This window comes from Pituophis catenifer, unplaced genomic scaffold (genome assembly GCF_029215685.1).
Source record: "Pituophis catenifer annectens isolate HBS135680 unplaced genomic scaffold, rPitCat1.0.hap2 SCAF_12, whole genome shotgun sequence".
Taxonomy (NCBI): domain Eukaryota; kingdom Metazoa; phylum Chordata; class Lepidosauria; order Squamata; family Colubridae; genus Pituophis; species Pituophis catenifer.
Genome location: NW_027256892.1, coordinates 24833663 through 24843493, shown reverse-complemented (window position 1 = coordinate 24843493; position 9831 = coordinate 24833663). Strand labels below are relative to the sequence as shown.

At 47.5% G+C, this 9831-nt stretch overlaps 1 protein-coding gene across 1 annotated transcript; it reads left to right on the top strand.

Moving 5' to 3' along the window:
- The first annotated feature begins 758 nt into the window (after positions 1 to 758).
- BTG4 (BTG anti-proliferation factor 4) lies at positions 759 to 5384 on the top strand. The gene is given in 6 exon segments (XM_070952508.1): positions 759 to 857; positions 859 to 932; positions 2364 to 2501; positions 3551 to 3670; positions 3672 to 3777; positions 5199 to 5384. Coding segments are annotated over 6 exon segments (723 nt in total).
- Positions 5385 to 9831: the final 4447 nt, after the last annotated feature.

Sequence of the window (9831 nt, the reverse complement as noted above, 5' to 3'; positions counted from 1 at the left end):
CTTCTCTTCTCTTCTCTTCTCTTCTCTTCTCTTCTCTTCTCTTCTCTTCTCTTCTCTTCTCTCTTCTCCTCTCCTCTCCTCTCCTCTCCTCTCCTCTCCTCTCTCTCTCCTCTCCTCTCCTCTCCTCTTCTCTTCTCTCTCTCCTTTCCTCTCCTCTCCTCTCCTCCTCCCTCCTCCTCCTCCTCCTCCTCCTCCTCCTCCTCCCTCCTCCTCCTTCTACCACTGACGATGTTACCAAGTTTGGTCATGAAACATTTGCAAGAAAACTACCTCAGAGAGCACCAAGAACCCCTCATTTCAACCCTGACCTACAAATATTCTCCTTTATTAATAATCTCTAGCTTGAGATGTGTGATATGAATGCACAAAAGGGGCCCTCCAAAGCAGTGGTGAAATCCAATTTTTTTTACTACCGGTTCTGTGGGCGTGGCTTGGTGGGCGTGGTGTGGCTTGGTTGGTGTGGCTTGGTAGGTGTGGCAGGAGAAGGATACTGCAAAATCTCCATTCCCATCCCACTCTGGGGCCAGAATTTGCCAATTCTCTGAACTACTCAACATTTCTGCTACTGGTTCTCCAGAACCTGTCAGAACCTGCTGGATTTCACCCCTGCTCCAAAGCCTTTGGTAGACCAAGCTGAGATAGTTGTGAGACCCTGACAAGTCCTGTTGGTTACAGAAACTGTGGGCCTTCTGCTCCGATCCCCCCACTCCACCCCAGTTGTGTTCCTGCAGTGGAGGTCCTCTTGCAGAAGGGACGGCATGAAGGATGAAATCGCAGCCACAGTCTTCTTCATCACTCGCCTGGCCAAAAAACACAACAAGCTGAACAAGCAGCAGATGGAGAAGTTCGCATCCACCCCTGACCACGCTTCTCTTCGAGAGGTATAAAAACCACTGGTATCTCGACAATCCCACAAAAGGACAAGGCTTCCGGTAAGAGATTCCCCACCCCAAAGGGAGCCCCTCTTGGTCTACTTCTCTTGCAAAATGGGGGCTTGCCCCTCCCTAAAACAGCCTCATCCTACCCGCCCTAGCAAAATTCTCAGCCAATCGGAGCCTGTGTTTTTCCTCCCCAACATATGAAGAGAGCTGCTTGAAGTCAACGCCAGGCCCTACCGTTTGGGTAACCCAATTAAGTCCTTGCTGGTGAGAAGAGGTGGCAGTAGCAGCAGTAGCAGTACCCCACTTTCCCCGGTTAGAAGATGGTTTGGGGTCTTCCTGATCCCCTAATCTGCCCTGCCCCATTTTTCGGATTCCCTGACTAAATTTGTATGGCATGGACCAGAAGGTACCCAGAGCCAGGATCTCCTCAACAACATCTTGGGTTTCTTGGGTCAACCCAACCTGCTTCCTTGACTTGATGAGAAGGTAGTTTTGCAACCAAGGCCATAGATGGCTAGATGCCCACACAGGATCGGGACTTAGAAACTCAGTTGCTTCTTTTGCTCTATCTGGTTTTGCTGCCTCAGCACAGTCCTGTCTGGATTTAACATGAGGCATGTAACTGGGTTCCTGGAATAACCCTCTCTGGGCTTGCTATTCCGTTGACTCATGAACGAACAGAAGCTGCCTTCACACAACCCATAAATGTGGTTCAAACGAGCAAAGCGTAGACTTTGATGGGATTGGAACCGCCAGCTTCTCTCTGCCGTTGACTTGTCTGAATGTGGATGGGAACTGGGTCACTCTAGATCTTAGCTCAGGGCTCCCTCGTCCCAGATGCCTTTCGCAAGTTCTCTGGCTCCTTTGCCTTGGCCTCCCCTTCTCAGTTGGGGTGAACGCAGGAGGACACGTCTTGATGACCTCCCTGTTCCCACTGGTGGAGGAGCGTTTTATTTTATTTTTAAAAAAATATTTTTTATTGAGTATTTTACATTTTAAAAGCAAACACACAATAGCAAAAGAAGCCAAGAGACAAACAAAACAAAACAAAACAACAACAAAAACACACACACTTACATCAGACGTTAAAATACACTACTAACAACAGATATATACAATTTTACAACTTTATGCATCGATTTTTGTCTTTACTCTTGGTTTTTATCCTCCTGCTCCTTCTTTTTATTTTTAAATATTCATAATTAACTGTTTTGTTAGCAGGATCGTTATTTACATTTATATCCAGTGTGTTAATACCAAATTTCACTTTATATTCTTATTTCTTAATTTGATTTCTGTTTTCCAACCGTGTATAAAACCTATTCCACACTTTATAATAATCCAAGTCTTCTCTTTCTTTGATCTCCAATTGTTGATTGATCCATTTCAGTGCATTTGAGGATTTTCTATATTATTGTTTCTTCCGATGGGGTATTGGTGGACTGGTGGAGGAGCGTTTTAATCCGCCTTAGCTCTTTTCAGGTGCATCAGGCTAAACCCTTTGCAGGCGAAAGATCCTCTCTTGGACCAAGCGTGCACTGCGAGCAACGTGGACTTTCAGAGCCTCGGATTGCCCAAAGAGATGACCATCTGGGTTGACCCCTTTGATGTCTCCTGCAGGTGAGTCTTGCCGTGCTCTTTCTCTGCCTCCTGCGATTGGTGTTTTGGCATCCAGGCAAAGTCAGGGTTGGGTTAGCCCTGATTTGCTGAACCAACCGCAGTGATGTGAGGCAGTAAGCCAAACATTCGCCTGACAAATGGGCACAGCCCAAGAGTAGATGCAATGGCCTCCTTCAAACTGACTCTGCCCGGGTCCAAACATTCGATTGGTTTTTCTTCTAGTTTGGGCTTAGTGGGTTGAGCCAACCCAGCAATTGGTGCATGGCTTAGCACGGAGGTCCCCAAACTTGGCAGCTTTAAGACTTGTGGACTTCAACTCCCAGAATTCTCCAGCCAGCATAGCGTTGAAGTCCACAAGTCTTAAAGCTGCCAAGCTTGAAGACCTCTGGCGTAGCATGTTGTAGGTGTGTTTTTATTTCGTAGTATGTATAAAATATGTGTTTTCATTCTATCGTGGAATGTATGAATGTTCCAGATTCATGTGTGTCAGATGGGTGGCAGAGAGCTGGGAAGGAAGGAAGGAAGGAAGGAAGAGGGAGGGAAGGGAGGAAGGAAGGAAGGAAAGGAAGGAAAGGAAGGAAGGAAGAGGAAGGGAAGGGAAGGGAGGGAAGGAGGGAAGGAGGGGAGGGAGGAAGGAAGGAAGAGGGAGGGTGGGAAGGGAGGGAAGGGAGGGAGGGAGGGAAAGAGGGGAGGGAGGAAGAGGGAGGGAGGGAAGGGAAGGGAGGGAAGGGAGGGAGGGAGGAAGGAAGAGGGAGGGAGGGAAGGGAGGGAAGGAAGGAAGGAAGAGGAAGTAAGGGAGGGAGGGAAGGAAGGAAGGAAGGAAAATGAATTGGGAAGGGAGGGTGGTAGAGAGAAGAAAGCGAGAGAAAGGAAGGAAGGAAAAGGGAGGGAGGAGGGAAGGAAAGAGGGAGGAACAGATAGTAATTAAAATATAATAAGTAGTTTGGAGCAATGAAGGAAGAGGTTTGGGAAACTTTGCTCTAAGAACCGAGTTATTCCTTGCTTGAGGCTCTGTTTTTCTGCCCTGCTTAACTCAACCCCCCATTTAGATATGGCGAGAAAAACCCAGCCTTCACCGTGGCTCACTTCACAGGCCAAGAGAACGACCAGGACGTGTCCCAGGGCATTCGGCAGGCCGTGGAGAAGGCCTCCTCCTCCTCCTCCTCCTCCCTCCTCCACCTCCGATTATCACTCCGGCACTTCTTCTGAGGAGGATGGCACCACCAGGGAACCCAAAAGCATCCCAACTGTTAGCAATCCCAACAGCATCTATCAGGTGAGAGAAAAGGAGCTGCGAATGGGGGGGGGGGGGCTCGACTCCAGGATTTCTCAAACTTGGCCCCTTTAAGATGGGTGGACTTCAACTCCCAGAATTCCCCAGCCATTGAAGAGCATTCAAACTTGCCAAGATTGAGATACACCCATCTCCCTCTCTCCAATCCCCTCCCTCCCTCCCTCCCTCCCTCCCCTCCTTCCCTCTCTATTCTCCTTCCTTCCTTCCTTCCTTCCTTCCTTCCTTCCTTCCTTCCTTCCTTCCTTCCCTCCCTACCTACCTATTCTCCTATTCCTTTCCTTTCCTTTCCTTTCCTTTCCTTTCCTTTCCTTTCCTTTCCTTTCCTTTCCTTTCCTTTCCTTTCCTTTCCTTTCCTTTCCTTTCCTTTCCTTCTTTCCCCCTCTCCTCTTCTCTATTCTCTCTCTTTTTTTTAATTTGATTTATATGCCGCCCTTCTCCGGAGACTCAGGGCGGCTTACAATGCGTTAAGCAATAGCCTTCATACTTTTGTATATTTATATAAAGTCAGCTTATTGCTCCCACAAACTGGGTCCTCATTTAACCTACCTTAGAAAGGATGGAAGGCTGAGTCAACCTTGAGCCTGGCGAGATTCGAACTAGCAGTAATTGCAGGCAGCTGGATGATAATAACAGGCTATTAGTCTGCTGCACCACCAGGCTCTTCCTTTTATTCCTTCCTCCTTCCTCCCTCCCTCCTTCCCTCCCTCTCTAGCTCTCTACCACCTTCTTCTTTCCTTCCTTCCTTCCTTCCTTCCTTCCTTCCTTCCTTCCTTCCTTCCTTCCTTCTCTCCCTCCCTCCCAGCTCATTTCCACCTTTCTTCCTTCCTTCCTCCCTCCCTCCCTCCCTCCCTCTCTAGCTCTCTACCACCTTCTTCTTTCCTTCCTTCCTTCCTTCCTTCCTTCCTTCCCTCCCTCCCTCTCTCCCTCCATCCCATTGCCACCTTCCTTCCTTCCTTCCTTCCTTCCTTCCTTCCTTCCTTCCTTCCTTCCTTCCTCCCTCCCTCCCTCCCTCCCTCCCTCCCTCCCTCTCTTTTCTCTCCTATTTCTCCCTCCCTCCCAGAAAGAAGCAACATCTCACTTCCGGGGTGGAGGGGGTCCATTCCAAGAAACTGAGAAAGAACCCCTTAATGTATTGAAGTGCCAGGGCCACTTCCACCTGGTCTGGAAGTCCAGAGTGAGTCATTGACGATTGGGAGGATCTTGACCCAAGAGGAAGAGAAGCAGGGAGGGAGGAGAGGAAAACGGATGGGGTTTCTTAGAAACTGTCCAGAGTTCCATCACGAGCAGCTCAGTCAGAACGATGGGAGAGGAAGGAGCTGAGCGGAGGAGTTGCAGGAGGATGGCAGAAGGTGGGTCCCGTCCCTCCTCAACCTTCACCCCCTGTTGTCTCCATCTGCTTTCAGTGCAATGAGCCATTCCCCCTCTGGTCCCAGTATTCTCACCGAAGATGCTTTGTTCCTGATGGCATCCCATCAAACCCTGCAGCTGCTTACTATCTCCACTACAAGGGGTACAAAGTCTGCCGGACCTCACTGCCATTCAGTTGCCCGCGAGTGGACAGGTACCACTGGGTCAGTTCCAGTCAATAAAGCTCTGATTTGCACCCGTTGCCAGGGCAGCTGAAACATCGGTGGGCATCTGGCGTTTCTCTTCCCCAGGAGAAAAAACCCATCTTTTGGAGCACTTAAGACAATTCTCGTCCCCCAACTCCCTCCCTCTCTCATTCTCTCTCTCTCTTTCGTGTTCGCCGAACTTTTAAAAAATTATTTGCTTTGTAAGCTGCTTTTTTTTTTTTTTATTATTATTATATGAAATGCATGCTTGCAAGCGGCGGTCTCTTTTAAACAATTTTTAACCCTGTTTTTAAAATGGCCATGAATGAAAAATGAACTGCGAGACGGCGCTTGTGGAAAACTGTGAAAAAGGAAATTCTCTTTATTAATAAAATGGAATGTTTTCTCGGTTGCTTTTTAAAGAACCAGTTACTCTGTGTAGAAAGGAGAGGGACGTAGATATTGGGGGGAATCTTCTGGAAAAATGGGCCAGCTTAATAAACAATAAATCTTGTTTCCTCTAAAGCAGTGTTTCTCAACCTTGGTAGCTTGAAGATGGCTGGACTTCAACTCCCAGAATCCCCCAGCCAGCGCTGCTGCACTGGCTGGGGGATTCTGGGAGTTGAAGTCCACCCATCTTCAAGCTTCCAAGGTTGAGAAACACTGCTCTAAAGCCTCAAGACCAGGCAGTGTTGCAGGGAAATCACCTACATTTTCCACCGAAAGTTGGTTTATTTCATTTCTGCATTGTGAAAAACTAGATCTTCTATCTGGCTAACCTTCTAAGCCAGTATCTTCTTGGGCGAAGGTTTCTTTCTTTGTGTTTTCAAGATATTTTGCAGATAGAATATCTAGTGGACCTTGGTGATCAACCGATCTTACGAAAGCTAAAGAGGATGGGACTTGGATGGGAAATTATTGGAGAAAGACTATAACTCTGGACTAGATTAGGAACTTGAGTGGGGTGGTTGTTGGAAATCTGGAAAGAATGAAAGGAAGATCTCTTCCATACTGTTTTCAAAGAACATTTTATCGGTACCTCCATGAATTCACCGTGTCCACGCGCGAGTCAAAATATCAGGATGATAGCCACAGTCATGTCAACAAGTGTCTCTCGTTCTTACACCCAACACATTAAAAGAGGTCGGAGGCCATGTGGTCCTTTCTGAATCAAACCTGACTTGTAGACTGCACATTTTTTTCTTGGGGTGGGACGTTGATCAGGGGTGAAATCCAACAGGTTCTGACAGGTTCTGACGAACCGGTAGCAAAAAAATTTGAGCAGTTTGGAGAAGCGGTAGCGGAGGCTAAGCAAGAACACAGTGATAATCCATGTTTGTTGTTCTCGATATTTGAACAATTTGAACAATTTGTTTGAACCATGAATTTCATTGCTTTTCAGTTTCCCATTGCATACTAACACTGCAAGTCTATTAGTTGAAGTCCACACATCTTCATAGTCACATTTTAACTTTGCAGACTTTGTCTTGCAGGAGATATGGATTGGATCCTTCCTTCCTTCCTTCTCTCCCTCTTCCTCCCTCCTTCCCTCCCTCCCTCCCTTCCTTCCCTTCCTTCCCTTCCTCCCACCTTCCCTTTCTTCCTTCCCTCCTTCTTTCTGTCCTTCCTCTCTCCCTTCCTCTTCCTCCCTCCCTCCCTCCCTCCCTTCCCTCCCTCCTTCCCTCCCTCCTTCCCTTTCTTCCTTCCCTCCTTCTTTCCATCCTTCCTCCCTCCCTCCCTCCGTCCCTTCCCTCGCTCTTCCTTCCTTCCTCCTTCCTTCCTCCCTCCCTCCATTCCCTCCCTCTTCCTTCCCTTCCTCTTCCTCCTTCCTTCCTTCCTTCTTTCCTTCCTCCCTCCCTTCCTCCATTCCCTTCCCCTTCCTTCCTTCCTTCCTCCCTCTCTCCCTCCCTCCCTCCCTCCTCTCCCCCTTCCTTCCTTCCTTCCTTCCTTCCTTCCTTCCTTCCTTCCTTCCTTCCTCCCTCCCTCCCTCCCTCCCTCTACTAAACTGCAAATTAGTTGGTTTAGTTCGAGCTAAGCATATTGGGTGAACCTAGTTGCTGTGGTCGCTGGCTTATTGTCTCCCACAAATCCAGACAATTGTGATTGAATCATTTGGTGATTCATCCACTGGTTTATTTGGAGTACCCATTTTCTTTGCAAGCGGAATGGTGGTGTGGTCATCTGAAGCAACCAAAACCCTTTGAAGATACAATCTCATTTTCTTAGCATGCACGCACAATCCCCAGCCGAGCGCTGGCCCTTTGCCAAACAGCCATGAACCAAAGCCGAACCGAGATTGCGTATCTTTGACCTTGCAAAACAAGAGAAATAACACAACAACAGACAAGGTGGAAGCTACAGAACAATGCTGACATGTTTTCGATAAATGCCTCTACGTGACATTATTATTTATCTCTTTCTACGAGGTCAGCAGCGTGCTAGCTATACTATCTCTGAGATATGGTCTCCTGAAGGAGGACCTTTCTGATTATCTAGCCCCTTCTAAATGAGTTTGATTATTGCTTCATCCCTTGAAAGGAATATATAGACTGAATCATTTGTCACACTGCATAACGGAATAACAGAAGTGGAAGGGACCTTGGAGGTCTTCTAGTCCAACCCCCCTGCTTAGGCAGGAAACCCTACACCACTTCAGACAAATGGTTACCCAACATCTTCTTAAATACCTCCAGTGTTGGAGGATTCACAACTTCTGGAGGCAAGTTGTTCCACTGTTTAATTGTCCTCACTGTTATGAAATGTCTCCTTAGTTCCAGGTTGCTTCTCTCCTTGATTAGTTTGATTAAATTAAATGAGATAATACAAGAAGAAAGGTGACACCCACCCACACACATCACAGCTGGCTTCTCCAATGGCTTTTCCCAAACGAACACCCCCCCCCATCAAAGTTGCAAGTTTTAATCTTCCAGAGAGACCTGAGACACTGGTTATAATGCTGCCTTTCAAAATCCACGCAACCCTAACATATGACCATCACGCTTCTGAGCATGATGTAATGTTCCACGTGGATTAATCATTCAGAAAACCCCAATCTTCCTTCTACTTTCAGGTTCCTTCTGATCGTTTTTTTCCCAATAGTTGCACTCCAGTAATGCAGAAAAATGGCCGAAATCATCCAAGGTCCTTCCATTGTTCTGCCTTGATGACTTCTACCATAGCTTCCAAAATTCACTCAGGCCATTGGTCCTTCTGAAGCTTCTTGTGAAGCCTCTCTATTTCCTGGCTCAACCATTGGTCTTCCAGGGACAGGGCCTCCCTTTGGTCTTTCTCCGTTGCTCTGCTGACATCCTGAAGCAAGAGAGAGGAAGCATAAGAAGATCTGAAGGCTCTACACAGGCTTAGGAAGCTGGGTGGGAGAGGATGATGGAGAATGGGAGAGAAGTTCTGGTTGATCTGAGGAATACTTGTTCTTAGTTGGAGTGGTTTGTCAGATTATTCATGAACTGGCAGAGACATGGTAACAAGGTCAGCCAATGAATAGGGATAGCAACTAAATCAACCAATTGGGATCTGAGACAGACTGGAGCCAGGGCGTGTCTTAGTCTGCAGCTTCTGAGTCTGTGCTGAGAATTGAAACTGAAACCAGTGTGCGTGTGTGCGCTTGTCTGCTCTGCTGAAATGAAACTAACTGTTCTCTCCTACCTTGTGTTGTAACTGCTACTGAAGAAAAATCTATATTGGTAATGTAAATACTTCATCAGTTATTATGTATATAACGGAGTTAATGAATCCAACTGAATCAGTTATCTGTGTGTGCTTCTGGATTTGATTTTTGCAAGAAACTCTGATATGGTTCACTTTCTTGCAAATCAGTTCTAAGACTTAGCTCATGGCCCCAAACACACTCATACATGGACATGCACCCACACAGAGGATCGTCACGGGAACAAACCTCTCCAACCAGGACATCTTTACAGGAAGCAGAGAATACCTGAAGCATTCACCTTTTGGGAGTCCGTGCAGCCCTTCACCTTGGCACGCAGGGGCTCCAAGAGAAGCTCAGCAGATGCCTCCTCACTCTTCTGCAAAGCCTGCTTGACCACAGCGGCTGCAGATTTACCCTCTTCTGAAAATGCTGACGCCTGGAGCCCTCAGTGAGAACATTTCCCCTAGGCAGGCTTTAAGGGCCTGAGAGGCAAAAAAAAATAAAAAAATAAAAATTGGACCTTTCAGAAAATACCTTATCTGAAGAGAGTCCAGGGGTGGGATTCAGAAATTTTAGCAACCGGTTCTCTGCCTGGTTGCTGGGTGGGCGTGGCCATAGTAGGCATGGCCTACTTGGATTCCTGCACCACCGGGGTGGTAGGGTCATTTTTTGCCCTCCCCAGACTCCGGAGGCTTTTCTTGAGCCTCTGGGAGGGCGAAAATTGCCTCCCCAAGGCTCTGGAGGCCCTCCAGAGGCCAGAAATGGGCCTGTTTTCAGACTTCCAGTACTTCCGGCTTTTCCCAGGCTCTGGATGTT